General features: G+C 43.3%; 1 protein-coding gene across 4 annotated transcripts in view; it reads left to right on the top strand.

The window, feature by feature from the left end:
- gpm6bb (glycoprotein M6Bb) overlaps positions 1-16456 on the top strand; it is a 50441-nt gene that overhangs the window by 28546 nt on the left and 5439 nt on the right. For all 4 annotated transcript variants that reach the window (XM_014164393.3, XM_014164392.3, XM_014164395.3 and 1 more), the window contains exons 2-5: positions 12312-12498; positions 15050-15206; positions 15587-15755; positions 16312-16385. In XM_014164393.3, coding sequence (XP_014019868.1) covers positions 12312-12498; positions 15050-15206; positions 15587-15755; positions 16312-16385 — 587 coding nt within the window. The remainder of the gene's footprint in view (positions 1-12311; positions 12499-15049; positions 15207-15586; positions 15756-16311; positions 16386-16456) is intronic.

Genomic DNA, 16456 nt, shown 5'->3' with positions numbered 1-16456 from the left:
GTGAACCTTTGCCCCAGTCTGAGGTCCTGAGTTCTCTGGAGCAGGTTTTCATCAAAGATTTCTCTGTACTTTGCTCAGTCTCCCTGTCCCTGCGGCTGAAAAACATCCCTGCAGCATGATGCTGCCACCACCATGCTTCCCAGTAGGGATGGTGCCAAGTTTCCTCCAGATGTGACGCTTGGCATTCAGGCCAAAGAGTTCAATCTTGGTTTCATCAGACCAGAGAATTCTGTTTCTCATGGTCTGAGAGTCCTTTAGGTGCCTTTTGGAAAACACCAAGGGGGCTGTCATGTGCCTTTCACTGAGGAGTGGCTTCCATCTGGCCACTCACCCATAATGGCCTGATTGGTGGAGTGCTGCAGAGATGTTTGTCCTTCTGGAAGATTCTCACATCTCCACAGAGGAACTCTGGAGCTCTGTCAGAGTGATCATCTGTTTCCTGGTCACCTCCCTGACCAAGGCCCTTCTCCCCCGATTGCTCATATTGGCCGGGCAGACAACTCTAGGAAGAGTCTTGGTGGTTCCAAACTTCTTCCATTTAAGAAGGATGGAGGCCACTGCGTTCTTGGGGACCTTCAATGCTGCAAATATTTGTTGGTACTCTTTCCCAGATCTGCCTCGACACAATTCTGTCTCAGAGCTCTACAGACAACTCCTTCAACCTCATGGCTTGGTTTTTACTCTGCCATGCACTGTCAACTGTGGGACCTTATATGGGCAGGTGTGTGCCTTTCCAAATCATGTCCAATCTATTGAATCTACCACAGGTGAACTCCAATCAAGAAACAGGATGCACCTGAGCATAATTTCGAAGTCTCATAGCAAAGGGTCTGAATACTTATATAAATAAGTTATTTCTGTTTTTTTATTTCAAATAAATTAGCAAACATTTCTAAAAACCTGTTTTTGCTTTGTCATTATGTGGTATTGTGTGTAGATTGTTGAGAAATTTGTTTTATTTAATCCATTTTAGAATAAGGCTGTAACGTAACAAAATCTGGAAAAAGGGAAGGGGTCTGAATTCTTTCCGAATGCACTGTATACCTGAAGATGTCATATCACACACACAAACGAACAAACAAACACACACAAATCTCAATCTAACATTATGTCATTATGAATTACAGTCAACAGCAGTCTGAATAGGCAACCCCAGTCATGGGCGAGCGTTAGCCGGCGAAACATTTCTTTGCTCTGCAACACAAGTAAACAATACGATCCTTTGATGTGTGAGCGAAGTTAGACCTCTTCGTCCCTAGAGAATGATCACTGTTGTCTTTCTAACTGCTGATCTACCTCGTGTCTAGGAGTGTGGAAAATCCTTATGCCTCATAAATAGTATTTTGGCCTCGCCTCAGTGAGTGGAGCAACAAGCAACAACACTTAGTCCTCGCAGCAACCAGGGCACATCTGTTAATAATGAAGATAGATGGCAGATTAGGCCGGAGAGCTGTTATTAGCTTCTCAGTGCTGCTCCGTGCTGCCACGCTGACTGGAACTTTGTGTCCCCTTTACGTATTTCGCTAGAGGGCTGTGGTGTGTGTGCTCATATAGAACAGAAGTTCATTTAAGAGTAGAGAAATAGGAGGACGTCCAACATGCTGTGTTTCTGTTTTTATTTTGTCGTTTGTTTTTTCTGTTGGCAGCTTCTACCTGGAGACTTCAGTAGGAAAAAACAACCCAACACATGTCAAATGGCATAACTGTCCTGACTGTAAATCACATCTCTATAGTATTAATAGGGAGCCAGGAAGCTACAAAGCATTTCATATGTACTGAACAAAAATATAAATGCAACATGCAACAATTTCAAATTTCATATAAGGAAATCAGTCAATTTAAATCAATTAATCGGGCCCTAATCTATGGATTTCACATGACTGGGACTACAGATATGCATCTGTTGGTCACAGATACCTTAAAAAAAAAGGTACGGGCGTGGATCAGAAAACCAGTCAGTATCTGGTGTGACCACGATTTGCCTCATGCAGCGCGACACCGTCTCATTTAGAGTTGATCAAGCTGTTGATTGCGGGCTGTGGAATGTTGTCCAACTCCTCTTCAATGGCTGTGCAAAGTTGCTGGATATTAGTGGGAACTGGAACACTCTGTCGTACATGTCGATCAAGAGGATCCCAAACATGCTCAATTGGTGACATGTCTGGGGGGTATGCGGCCTTGGAATAACTGGGACATTTTCAGCTCCTGGGAATGGTTTACAGATCCTTGCGACATAGGGCCGTGCATTGCTGAAACATGTGGCGATGGCACGACAACGGGCCTGAGGATCTCGTGACGGTATCTTTTTGCATTCAAATTGCCATTGATAAAATGCAATTGTGTTCGTTGTCCATAGCTTATGCCTGCCCGTACCATAACCCCACCGCCACCATGGGGCACTCTGTTCATAACGTTGAGATCAGCAAACTGCTCGCCCACACAACGCCATACACATGGTCTGTGGTTGTGAGGCCAGTTTGATGTACTGCCAAATTCTCTATAACAATATTGGAGGCAGCTTATGGTAGAGAAATTAACATTTCATTTTCTGGCAACAGTTCTGGTGGACAGTCATGCAGTCAGCATGCAAATTGCACACTCCCTTAAAACTGCACATTTTAGGGTAGCCTTTTATTGTCCCCATCACAAGGTGCACCTGTGTAATGATCATGCTGTTTAATCAGCTTCTTGATATGCCACACCTGTCAGGTGGATGGATTATCTTGGCAAAGCACAAATTTGTTCACAAAATTTCAGAGAAATAAGCTTTTTGTGCGTGTAGAACATTTCTGGGATCTTTTCAGCTCATAAAACATGGAACCAACACTTTACATGTTGCATTTATATTTTGGTTCAGTGTACAATGGAAGTGTTTTTTGTCATGTAATAGCTACCTGTCTGCAGTTATAGAATCCCCATACAATAATGAGAACAGCTGTTATGATCTGCATTGCTCAGCCTAAAGATTAGAGATTTTTTCTGGTGGGCTTTATTCGGACAGCCTCAGTTCCACGGTTCCCACAGAGGGTCCCAGGCAGCTGTTGGGGATTGAGAGGGTCTGAGTGGGGGCTGTGTGGTGGTGTTGACAGGCTGTGGTGGGTCACGTGACAGCTGGTGTCGAGGGATGGACGGGCATGGGGAAGCAGCCCCAGCTGTGGATGTGGAAGGGAGTGGAGTCCATGGAGGGGTCTGGAGCCAGAAACATGGGGATGAGCTACTGCAGCAGGGTTAGAGGTCAACCCCCTCTCCCACCTTCCATATCACTTTCTCTCTCTTTCGCTCTCTCGCTCTCTTTTACACACAAATGCACATAATTTCTCTCTCCTATTTCTCTATCTATCTCTAATCCTAGTCTCTTTTTCTCGTCTTTGCTCTCTCTCTCTCTCTCTCTCTCTCTCTCTCTCTGGACAGTCTGCTTTCTCCATGTCTCTCCTAATGAGCCATCTGATTGACACAGGGTATGATTCCTGTTTGTCTTGTCAGATGCCCAGATCAACAGGATGCTTCTGGAGTGTGAAGTGGGCTGCCACCCATCTCCTCCACCGCGCTTTGTGGCCAGCGCAATGCATGCTGAGCGGACAGGATGGAGCTCTGTGGTTGGCCTGCCCTGTGCTCCTGTCCAAACTAAGAGGCTGGAAGAGCAGGGCCCTGGACCAGAGCTGCTCTGGATGAGCCTTCTCCATTGAGACTGCAGCTTGGTGAATAGTCTGGGGCTACACACACTGGCTCTTTGTGTCAGGGCTCTTTTGACTGCTGTTCATACGGCAGTCTCTCTCTCTGTCTCTCTGGCTCAATCTCTCTTTGTGTTTCTGACTCAGTCTCTATAGCATGACCAGAGTAATGAGAGACTCAACAGTTTGGCATGGTGTGACTGCAGATGGTCACAGTTGTTCTGTTTTCACTTTTCACATCCCTCCTTGTCTCTCTATTTGTCTGTCTCTCAGAATACTTCTTTCCGTCTCTGTCTCTCGCTCTCTCGCCGACTTAACATCAGCCTCTGTCCCTCTTTCTGCCTCTCTCTCTCTCTCTCTCTCCCTTCTCTCTCTCTCCCTTCCATCTCTCTCTCTCTCCCTCTCTTTCTCTGTCTGTTTCTGCCGCTTTCTCAGTCTCTTTCTCAGTCTCTCTCCCTCTGTCTCTCCCTCCCTCACCCTCTCTGTCTTTTCAATCAGGAGGGAGGAGATGAGTGGAGTGAGAGTTACGGGAGTGGTTTAACCGGGATATCGGTCAGGCTCTATGAGCATGTGAATGTCATCAAAGAGAAGAGGGCCAATTAGATTTTCATTTGGAACAGTTCTCTATTCGGATTATGCCAGGAGGCTCCATCTTGTGTGTGATTACGTGTGTGTGTCACCCAGAGAGAGAGTCAACACATCCCCTTCTCTCTCCCTGAGGAGGACTTTACTACAGAAATCAAGGCCTATAATATCCTGTAATATTTGGTGTACTATAAAGGCCTGGATTTATAGAGAAGAGGTTTATAGAGAATCCTCTGATCTGACTTGTGTGTCAGGTTTAGCCAGCATGAAGGGTTTGTGTGTTGTTTCTGATCTAGTCCCTGGTGCCAGGCGATGGCCAACATGTTCTTACACTGTACATCACTCCTCTCACAACCGTATACCCGTTTACTCTCACCCCTCTACAGAAGCTCTCTGGTGAAAACGTTGTTTCAATATCATCGTTGATAAAGTTGTAATTTGCAAATGGTGAATGGGAGAGCAAATAAGCCTAAGGGCTCCGTTGAATCCATATCGCGGAAATTCTGTGTTGTAGCGCAATTGAAATTTAAAGGCAATGTTCCCGCAGTAGTGGAGGCTTAACTTCCGCTAAACGCTGCCAATGTCAGCTCAATAGGAAATGACCTTGTACATTTTACTGCGCTTTCTGTAACGCTCCAGTAATACAGATTGATTAGAGCCCTGATTGAATAGAGCCCTAGACTGCGATGGCAAAAACAGGGACTGAGTATTGTCTAGTGGCCCTGGAGACCTTAGTTATTGTTCTGACGCTACAGTGTTTCTCACAGTCTGATATTTGGACAAGAATAGCTACAGGGCTAACACTGCTCTTGTCCTATAGTGTACTATCTACACTGACATGGAAAGACTACCACACTATGTATGTGTGTGTGAGAGAGACTGTGCTTACTGCCCATCACTGTGTTAAACCACTTACCCATAGGGGACCTCCTATCTCACATCCATAATCAGTATCGGATATTATTACTCCCCTGCACTGAATGAGTCTCTGCAGAGATGAGAAGAGATAAGAAGAGATTAATACCACATAATGCAAACATGATGCATGATGGTCAATCCAGACAGCCCCTCTCTATGGTCCTTTGTGAAGGACCCATTGAGGATCTGCGTAGGCGATAGATTATGTTCTTTCAATTTCCTCCGACTCATGCACCAAAGAATAAGTCCTTTATAGTGGTTCTATGTAAATAGAGTGGTATTATTGTGGTGGTTAAACGCTAAACCATGTCAGTGGGCCTGTCTTGGTGCCAGTGTTGTTTCAGGGTTAGGGTTAGACGTAACACACAATCCAGCCAACAGCATGGCGAATGTTACTCCAGCTGAGAAAACACCACCTCCGATTTATAGAGTAATTAAACACAGCACCTTAGGAGAGAGGCACAACGCTTCTCCACGGAGAGAGAAGGAGCGTTGTGTGTGTGTGAGGAGTGGTGCTTAACAGCACTCCAAGGTGTAATAGCATCACAGTCAGTGTTGAGGGGACAGAGAGAGGTCGCATGACAGCATACTGTGGTACAGTGGAGTACAGTACAATGGCTTTCCGGTTTAACTAATGTGTTCTGGGAATTGAAAGCAGGCCAGGTCAGGCCATTGTTGTTAAAGGACCTCTTATCAAATGGATGGTAAATTGATTGGATTTGTGGCCTTTAATCACTGATGCCCCCCCCCCCCCCCCCCCCCCCCTTTCTCGCTCTCTCTGTCTCTCTCTCTCAATTAAATTTCAATTTCAATTCAAGGGGCTTTATTGGCATGGGAAACATATGTTTACATTTTTCCTATTTTGTTGCCATACAACCTGGAATTAAAATAAGATTTTTGGGGGGTTTGTATCATTTCATTTACACAACATGCCTACCACTTTGAAGATGCAAAATATTTTTGATTGTGAAATTAAACAATAAATAAGACAGACAAAAAAAAAACTTGAGTGTGCATAACTATTCACCCCCCAAAGTCAATACTTTAAAGAGCCACCTTCTGCAGAAATTACAGCTGCAAGTCTCTTTGGGTATGTCTCTATAAGCCTGGCACATCTAGCCACTGGGATTTTTGCCCATTCTTCAAGGCAGAACTGCTCCAGCTCCTTCAGGTTGGATGGGTTCCGCTGGTGTACAGCAATATTTAAGTCATACCACAGATTCTCAATTGGATTGAGGTCTGGGCTTTGACTAGGCCATTCCAAGACATTTAAATGTTTCCCCGTAAACCACTCGAGTGTTGCTTTAGCAGTATGCTTAGGGTCATTATCCTGCTGGAAGGTGAATCCCCCTTCCCAGTCTCAAATCTCTGGAAGACTGAAACAGGTATCCCTCAAGAATTTCCCTGTATTTAGCACCATCCATCATTCCTTCAATTCTGACCAGTTTCTCAGCCTCTGCTGATGAAAAACATCCCCATATCATGATCCTGCCACCACCTGTCACGACCGTCGTATGAATAATTGGACCAAGGCGCAGCGTGAGTAGAGTTCCACATTTTAATGATAGTGAAATTTCCAAAACAACAAAGATATAACGATCATGAAATACGTAGCGCACATAGGCACTCATACAAAACAATATCCCCCCTAGCAGGTGGGAAAAAGGACATACTAAGTATTAGAGATAACGATATTCAGCTGCCTCTAATTGGGAACCATACACACACACCAACATAGAAATATAATACCTAGAAACCCCCCTAGTCATGCTCTGACCTAAAACACCATAGAGAACCCCGAGGGCTCTCTATGGTCAGGGCGTGACACCACCATGCTTCACTGTGGGGATGGTGTTCTCATGGTGATGAGAGATGTCGGGTTTGCGCCAGACATAGCGTTTTCCTTGATGGCCAAAAAGCTAAATTTTTGTCTCGTCTGACAAGAGTACCTTCTTCCATATGTGTGGGGAGTCTCCCACATGCCTTTTGGCAAACACCAAACGTGTTTACTTATTTTTATCTTTAAGCAATGGCTTTTTTTCTGGCCACTCTTCCGTAAAGCCCAGCTCTGTGGAGTGTACGGCTTAAAGTGGTCCTATGGACAGATAACCCTGCAAAGCTCCACAGCTGAGATTGGAGTATCTTTGGTCTCTTTGTTTCCTCTCTGATTAATGCCCTCCTTGCCTGGTCCATGAGTTTTGGTGTGTGGCCCTCTCTTGGCAGGTTTGTTGTGGTGCCATGTTCTTTCCATTTTTTAATAATGGATTTAATGGTGCTATGTGGGATGTTGAAAGTTTCAGATATTTTTTTATAACACAACCCTGATCTGTACTTCCCCACAACTTTGTCCCTGACCTGTTTGGAGAGCTCCTTGGTCTTCATGGTGCCACTTGCTTGATGTTGCCCCTTGCTTTGTGGAGTTGCAGAATTTGGGGCCTTTCAGAACAGGTGTATATATACTGAGATTATGTGACAGATCATGTGACACTTATATTGCACACAGGTGGACTTTATTTAACTAATTATGTGACTTCTGAAGGTAATTGGTTTCACCAGATCTTATTTAGGGTCTTCATAGCAAAAAGGGTGAATACATATGCGCGCACCACTTTTAAGTACATTTTTTTTTTTTAATAAGTTATTTTTTCATTTCACTTCACCAATTTGGACTATTTTGTGTATGTCCATTACTTGAAATCCAAATAAAAATCAATTTAAATTACAGATTGTAATGCAACAAAATAGGAAAAACGCCAAGGGGGATGAATACTTTTGGAAGGCACTGTAATAAACAAAAGCGAAATAAACAATATATATTAACAGTAAATATTAAACTCACAAAAGTTCCAAAAGAATAAAAACATTTCAAATAATGTGAAAATAATTAAAGTACAAAAGGGAAAATAAATAAACATAGATCTTATTTACAATTGTTTGTTCTTCACTAGTTGCCCTTTTCTTGTGGCAACAGGTCTCAAATCTTGCTGCTCTCTCTCTCTGGACCTAGTTAGATGTTGTGTTATAAAAAAATATCGGAAACTTTCAACATCCCACATAGCACCATTAAATCCATTATTAAAAAATGGAAAGAGCATGGCATCTCTCTCTCTCGCTCTCTCTCTCGCTCTCTCTCTCTGGACCTAGTTAGATGTTGATATTGCAGCTTGACCTTCTCTCTCACAGTACAGGACAGGCAACAGAGGATGTAGGCCACTGGGGCAAAGCTGATCGATAGAGTGCCTGACTGCTACTTGGCAGCTTAGGGGCAAAGGTGAATGGATGCTATAGGTTCCCCTTGGTTCAGTCATGTGTTGAACATTGTGATGGACTGGATACAAATGTTTCCCTTCATGGTTGGATCTAATAATATCAGGGCATGAGATGTACAGTATATGTAAAGTGGCATATGATATCATGAGTGAGTAGGTGCATGTGGCAAATAAAGTTTGATTTGATTTGATGTGCTCTCTGGTATTAGTCATTTATCCTAATGAGTGATATGATATGGACAGAGGCTCGTCTTTACAGCAAACAGACACTTAATAAAGCCATCATGTCCGCATTTCAACCAAGACGTGCCACTATTGATTGAGCTCCAGTGATTTCATAATGGGTTAGTTGGAACGTTGCTATTGCTTCTGTCACTTAACTGTCTATTTGACACTATAATGATTGTGTTATGCAGCTCAGTCTTTGTCACGCTCCCCATCAGCAGTGATGTTTGTCACTTTAGGAGGGGGATTCACTGGTTGATTGTGTTAATTGGTTGGTTGGTTGGTTGGTTGGTTGGTTTTCATGACACATGACCTCCATGACTTGGAGTGAAAGCCAAATTATTTCCCCCAAGATAGGCCTACCTGACAGTAATGGATGATAGAGGACCATCACTGTGGCTGAGCTCTATATCCTGCTGGTCCTGCCTGCCATCTGTGTCTATGTGGGAAATGTGCTCCGCCTCGCCTCGAGCACGCTCACTGGGTTGTGGTTAATGCGCTGCCATGACAACTGTTATTCACCAACCCTGGGACAAAAATGTTTTTATCCCTCCGTGTGACACAAAAGGCTACGGGATGAACTTTCTGTTAACACACAACTATTGAGTGGCTCTGTTCTGGCTCCAGTATATTTATGTTTCATTTCCTTTGTCACCAGGGAAAGAGGACAAACACAAACACACTTTCAGGATTCCCACCTCATGGAAAGAGGTTTGGATTTCGATAGGCATATTCTGCCCTGTCTCTCTTATCTCAGACTTTTGCATTGGAGTAGTCTCTAGAACATGCACCAAGGGGCTGTTTATGTTCTGCTGAAATCATGGCTGGGCATTTATTGAATGCCATGTCCACTGACAGTTAGAAAGCCTCCGTTCAGGCCATATCCAATGGAGGAAACAGTTGTCTGTAACATCATTTTCCACACTTGAACAAATCAATGTGAATCTCTGAATCTATCTATACAGTTTTATGGAACACACATTAGTAAGGCCTTCACATATGCAGCTCACTCTCCAACCAGGACCAGTCCATGCTATAAATCTACAGCCTGCTGTTTGAAATACAACATCCTTCTAGACAAACATGTGGATTTTATTGGCAACACATTGTGGTCTGTTTACATACTGTCTGTCTGAGGCACTGCTCTGCTGGTGCGTCTGTACCAAATAGGCTACAGTGCCTTCGGAAAGTATTCAGAACCCATCACTTTTTCCACGTCTTGTTATGTTATAGCCTTATTCTAAAATGGATATATAAAAAAAGAAAACTCAGCAATCTACACACAATACCCCATAATGACAAAGCGCAAACAGGCTTTTAGACATTTTAGCAAATGTATTAACAATAAAAACATCAATACCTTATTTATATAAGTATTCAGACCCTTTGCTATGAGACTCGAAATTGAGCTCAGGTGCATCCTGTTTCCATTGATCACCCTTGAGATGTTTCTACAACTTCATTGGAGTCCACCTGAGGTAAATTCTATTGATTGGACATGATTTGGAAAGGCACACAGCTGTCTATATAAGGTCCTACAGTTGACAGTGCATGTCAGAGCAAGAACCAAGCCATGAGTTCGAAGGAATTGTCCGTAGAGCTCCGAGACAGGATTGTGTCGAGGCACAAATCTGGGGAAGAGTCCCAAAAAATGTCTGCAGCGTTGAAGGTCCCCAAGAACACAGTGGCCTCCATCATTCTTAAATGGAAGAAGTTTGGAACCACCAAGACTCTTCCTAGAGCTGTCCGCCTGGCCAAACTGAGCAATCGGGGGAGAAGGGCCTTGGTCAGGGAGGTGACAAAGAACCCGATGGTCACTCTAACGGAACTCTAGAGTCTTCAATGCTGCAGACATTTTTTGGTACCCTTCCCCAGATTTGTGCCTCGACACAATCCTGTTTCAGAGCTCCACGGACAATTCCTTTGACCTCATGGCTTGGTTTTAACTCTGACATGCACTGTCAAATATCTCTGCAGCACTCCACCAATCAGGCCTTTATGGAAGTGGCCAGACGGAAGCCAATCCTCAGTTAAAGGCACATGACAGCCCGCTTGGAGTTTGCCAAAAGGCACCTAAAGACTCTCGTACCATGAGAAACAAGATTCTCTGTTCTGATGAAACCAAGATTGAACTCTTTGGCACGAATGCTAAGCATCACATCTGGAGGAAACTTGGCACCATCCCTACGGTGAAGCATGGTGGTGGCAGTATCATGCTGTGGGGATGTTTTTCAGCGGCAGGACCTGGGAGAATAGTCAGGATCGAGGGAGAGATGAACGGAGCAAAGTACAGAGAGATCCTTGATGAAAACCTGCTCCAGAGCGCTCAGGACCTCAGACTGGGATGAAGGTTCACCTTCCAACAGGACAACGACCCTAAGCACACAGCCAAGACAATGCAGGAGTGGCTTTGGGACAAGCCTCTGAATGTTCTTGAGTGGCCCAGCGAGATCCCGGATTTGAACCGGATCGAACATCTCTGGAGAGACCTGAAAATAGATGTGAAGCGATGCTCCCCATCCAGCCTGACAGAGCTTGAGAGGATCTGCAGAGAAGAATGGGAGAAACTGGCCAAATGCAGGTGTGCCAAGCTTGTAGCGTCATACCCAAGAAGACTTGATCCTGTAATCGCTGCCAAAGGTGCTTCAACAAAGTACTGAGTAAATGTGCTATTTCCGAAAAACGTGTTTTTGCTTTGTCATTATGGGGTAGATTGATGAGGGAAAAAAATGATTTATTGCATTTTATAATAAGGCTGTAACGTAACAAAATTTGGAAAAAGTCAAGGTGTCTGAATACTTTCCAAAGGCACTGTGTACCATAATGCAGTATAGGAGATGGATTCTACAGTACAACTCATCTGGTCACTTAATTCTGCCATTATGAATTGCCATTGTTTTCCATTAGGGTTTGGCTGGCTTCCACAGCCCAGTAGTGACCTGTCTGCCTCCCATTAGTGCACTTTAATTCTAGCGATGAATAGTCAGGACAGGCTGCTCTTGCTGGCTGCACAGGCAGACACAGCTAGATGACCCTACTGAGTGGTAACGGTAACGTTTAGTCTCATTCTAGCATGATAATCAATGCATGATCAACCGTCACTCATCATAAATCGTCATCAAAATACCACTCCACTCTCCACTCTATGTCTGATGAGGAGTGTGTGTTGGTAGTGTGTGTTCATTGTTTTGTAGTGTATTGGTAGATAAGGATTCCGTGATGATGAGTAATTTGGAGGAGGTTGAGAAAGTCAGCACATGTTCATATTGAGTTCTGATGAATAATGAATAATTAAATGACCTCTACTGTACTGTCGTTGGTTATGCAACAGCTCATTTGAATGTTTCAGTGAGTTGAACTTGAAACGTCTCCCTAAAGTCATTACTGCAAAGATGGCTATGTATATGATTTAAATACATTGTGCACCAATTCTTCAGCTCTTCTGTGTATTATAGAGTGAAACACAACCTCCTTATATGGAGGTGTGTCACTGTTACACTGCAGCCTACAGTAAAAAGTTCACCAAAGAATTTAAAGAGAATGTAAGACAGAAAACAACTTCACTTTAACTAGTCTGTGATGAATGATGATTTCAATAAATTGACTGATCTCACACCTTCTCTCAATCTGTGTTTCCATGTAGGTTGCTTTGAGTGCTGCATCAAGTGTTTAGGTGGGGTGCCGTATGCGTCACTGGTGGCTACGATCCTGTGTTTCTCTGGCGTGGCCCTGTTCTGTGGCTGTGGCCATGTGGCCCTCACCGGCACCATCAGCATCCTGGAGAACCACTTCTCCAAGATCACCTCTGACCACGCCATGCTGACCGACGTGTGAGTGAACGCACCTCTTTATACTGAGTTGTAGACCATAACCTGACCATGAAACACAATCTAGAAGTAGGGTCTGGCTAACCATAAGTATCCTACTGTATGGTCAGAGTAGAGCAGCAATTAGATACTATTGGATCCCACCTCATCCCAAAACCTATACATCCTGATCCATGCAGTAGCACAGTGACTATATGTCTACAGCGATATCTTGAAACACATTTTTTTTCCACTTACAGTACCAGTCAAAAGTTTGGACACACCTACTCATTGAAGGGTTTTTCTTTGTTTTTACTATTTTCTACATTGTAGAATAATAGTGAAGGCATCAAAACTATGAAATAACACATATGGAATCATGTAGTAACCAAAAAAGTGTTATATTTAAGATTCTTCAAAGTAGCCACCCTCTCTCTGCCTTTGTTTATTTTAACTAGGCAAGTCAGTTAAGAACAAATTCTTATTTTCAATGACGGCCTAGGAACATTGGGTTAACTAACTGCCTTGTTCAGGGGCAGAACAACAGATTTTTACCATGTCAGCTCGGGGTTACTGGTCCAACGCTCTAACCACTAGGCTACCCTGCTGCCTTGAGGACAGCTATGCACACTCATGGCATTCTCTCAACCAGCTTCCTGGAATGCTTTTCAATTAACAGGTGTGCCTTGTGGAATTTCTTTCCTTCTTAATGCATTTGAGTCAATCATTTGTGTTGTGACAAGGTAGGGGTGGTATACAGAAGATAGCCTTATTTGGTAAAAGACCAAGTCCTTATTATGGCAAGAACAGCTCAAATAAGCAAAGAGAAACGACAGTCCCTCATTACTTTAAGACATGAAGGTCAGTCAATCCGGAAAATTTCAAGAACTTTGAAAGTTTCTTCAAGTGCAGTTGCAAAAACCATCAAGCTCTATGATGAAACTGGCTCTCATGAGGACCGCCACAGGAAAGGAAGACTCAGAGTTACCTCTGCTACAGAGGATAAGTTAATTAGAGTTAACTGCACATTAAATTGCAGCCCAAATAAATGCTTCACAGAGTTCAAGTAACAGACACATCTCAACATCAACTGTTCAGAGGAGACTACGTGAATCAGGCCTTCATGGTCAAATTGCTGCAAAGAAACCACTACTAAAGGACACCAAAAGTAGAAGAAGAGCCAAGAAACACAAGCAATGGACATTAGACCGGTGGAAATTTGTCCTTTGGTCTGATGAGTCCAAATTTGAGATTTTTGGTTCCAACCGCCATGTCTTTGTGAGACGCAGAGTAGGTGAATGGATGATCTCCGCATGTGTGGTTCCCACGGTGAATTATGGAGGTGGAGGTGTGATGGTGCTTTGCTGGTGACACTGTCAGTGATTTATTTAGAATTCAAGGCACACTTAACCAGCATGGCTACCACAGCATTCTGCAGGGATACGCCATCCCATCTGGTGTGCGCTTAGTGGGACTATCATTTGTTTTTCAACAGGACAATGACCCAACACACCTCCAGGCTGTGTAAGGGCTATTTGGCTGAGAAGGAGAGTGATGGAGTGCTGGATCAGATGACCTGGTATCCACAATCACCTGACCTAAACCCAATTGAGATGGTTTGGGATGACTTGGACCGCAGAGTGAAGGAAAAGCAGCCAACAAGTGCTCAGCATATGTGGGAACTCCTTCAAGACTGTTGGAAAAGCATTCCAGGTGAACCTGGTTGAGAGAATGCCAAGAGTGTGCAAAGCTGTCATCAAGGCAAAGGATGGCTACTTTGAAGAATCTAAAATCTTAAATATATTTTGATTTGTTAAACACTTTTTTGGTTCCCACATGATACCATATGTGTTATTTCATAGTTTTGATGTCTTCACTATTATTCTATAATGTAGAAAATAGTAAAAATAAAGAAAAACTCTTGAATGAGTAGGTGTGTCCAAACTTTTGACTTGAACATCAACCCCTTTAATCTAAATAAACTGAGTCTCCTAGTGTAAGCATAGATAAGCCCAATCCATAAATTACAAGTACTTTTATATAGTTATGTTCTTTCTTCAATGAGCTCATCACGGCGACTATTTTTAGCTGATTATATCCCCTGTCTGAACCTCATCCTGGAGACAAGGCCTAATATGGAGCTCTTCTTATCTTGATCCATTAGTCTAAGGAGAAAAACAGAGGAGAGAGAAGACAGGACAGAGCATGTGTTTTGTGTTGAGGTTGAAAGGGGAGTCTCTGTGAGTGCACTGTTTAATTGAAGATGTCTAGCAGGCCGATCGGTCTTTTAACTGATTATTTCCCCAGGCATGTATCACCTGTTATCTGTCCAGGCTGTGTTAAGGTTTTGGGACTGTTTCTCCTTTTTTTGGGGAAACTGAGCCAGTCATCCACACTCGAAGACATCTGTTTACAGTTCATCAGCCAAAGATGTTAATGATTTCAAGATTTTCACAGAATGAATGGTATAGGTTGCAGTTTTCCAACCCAAGACTAATGTAAACTAATTCAGCTCTGTGCCTTTGATCACGCACGGGACACTGAGATGGTTTATGTGTGATTTGCTCCTATACAGAATACAGCTGATGCAGTACGTCATCTATGGCATCGCCTCCTTCTTCTTCCTCTATGGGATCATCCTGCTGGCCGAGGGCTTCTACACCACCAGCGCTGTCAAGGAGCTGCACAGCGAGTTCAAGACAACCATTTGCGGGCGCTGTATTAGTGGGATGGTACGTCACTATCAACACCACTGGACTGTGATTGTCATGCGCTGAACTTACACAAAACACAAATAACCAACTCACTGCAGTCTCGACTGGCTATCAAACCCTTTTGTCAACAAGATCAAAAAACATTTTTTTAAAGTATTTCCACCAAACCACATGATGTTTTAATCCTGGGTAGATGCGATCAATCAAACAAGTTGATGAAAACCATAAAGAGAAAATTTTGTTGCAATTGGACACATAAACAGACCCTCAAAGACCTACTCGTCAAATAGGCTGTGAAAATGTTGTTTATGATTCCGTTCTGCCTAATGCTAATAGGATGCTGTGTAATTTTGTCTGTCTGTGTGTGTGTGTGTCTGTCTGTCTGTGTGTCCTCTCAGTTTGTGTTCCTGACCTACATCCTGGGTATTGCCTGGCTGGGAGTGTTTGGTTTCTCCGCCGTGCCCGTCTTCCTCTTCTACAACATGTGGTCCACCTGTGCCGCCATGAGGTCACCAGTCGCCAACTTCACCAACGTGGACTCTATCTGCGTGGACGTTCGTCAGTACGGTAAGAGAATGCCTCAGTCACAGTCAGGGTCATCTTCATTAGGCACCATGTGAAAGAAAACAGACTGAAATTAAGGAGGGACTACCTAAACTTCTCCAATAAGAAACATGTATTTTCTTTTTCTTTTAAACGTTTTTTTTACGGTGTGCTTTACTGAATATGACCCTTATTTCACCATAGTGGCTGAGAGCCAAGATGGTAGTGGGAAAAATAACGAATAGGATAACAAACCACGTGTGGCATCTTTTCTACAGCTCGATTGCCTCCCTGTCTCCTCTCAGGCAGAGTTTTATAGCAGCAATAAGACATCATAATGTTCAGTGTGTTGAGTTTTGCAGCTTTAATACACTCAACTCTCCAATTATGACATTTTAATGGTGATTTGAAGTTACAACCATTCTGTAAATTGTAATGTGATATGTGACTATGGGCCATTAACGATTTTACTCTGATTTGTTTACTGCATGACTATCTGAATTATATGAACACGTTTTATGAAGACATGATGTGAAGAATTTGCTCAGTGTAAATATTAACCTTTAACGACTGTCTGCAGGTATCATCCCCTGGAATGCTACACCAGGCAGGGCTTGTGGGTCCACACTAGGAGACATCTGTAATACTAGTGAGGTAAGGCTTCTCTTCTCTAATTTGGAGTCATTCATTCACATCTGTAATACTAGTGAGGTAAGGCTTCTCTC

This window comes from Salmo salar, chromosome 21, assembly GCF_965601325.2.
Source record: "Salmo salar chromosome 21, fSalSal1, whole genome shotgun sequence".
Taxonomy (NCBI): domain Eukaryota; kingdom Metazoa; phylum Chordata; class Actinopteri; order Salmoniformes; family Salmonidae; genus Salmo; species Salmo salar.
Note: the sequence above shows the minus strand (reverse complement) of the source record. Positions and strands in the feature narration are given on the sequence as shown.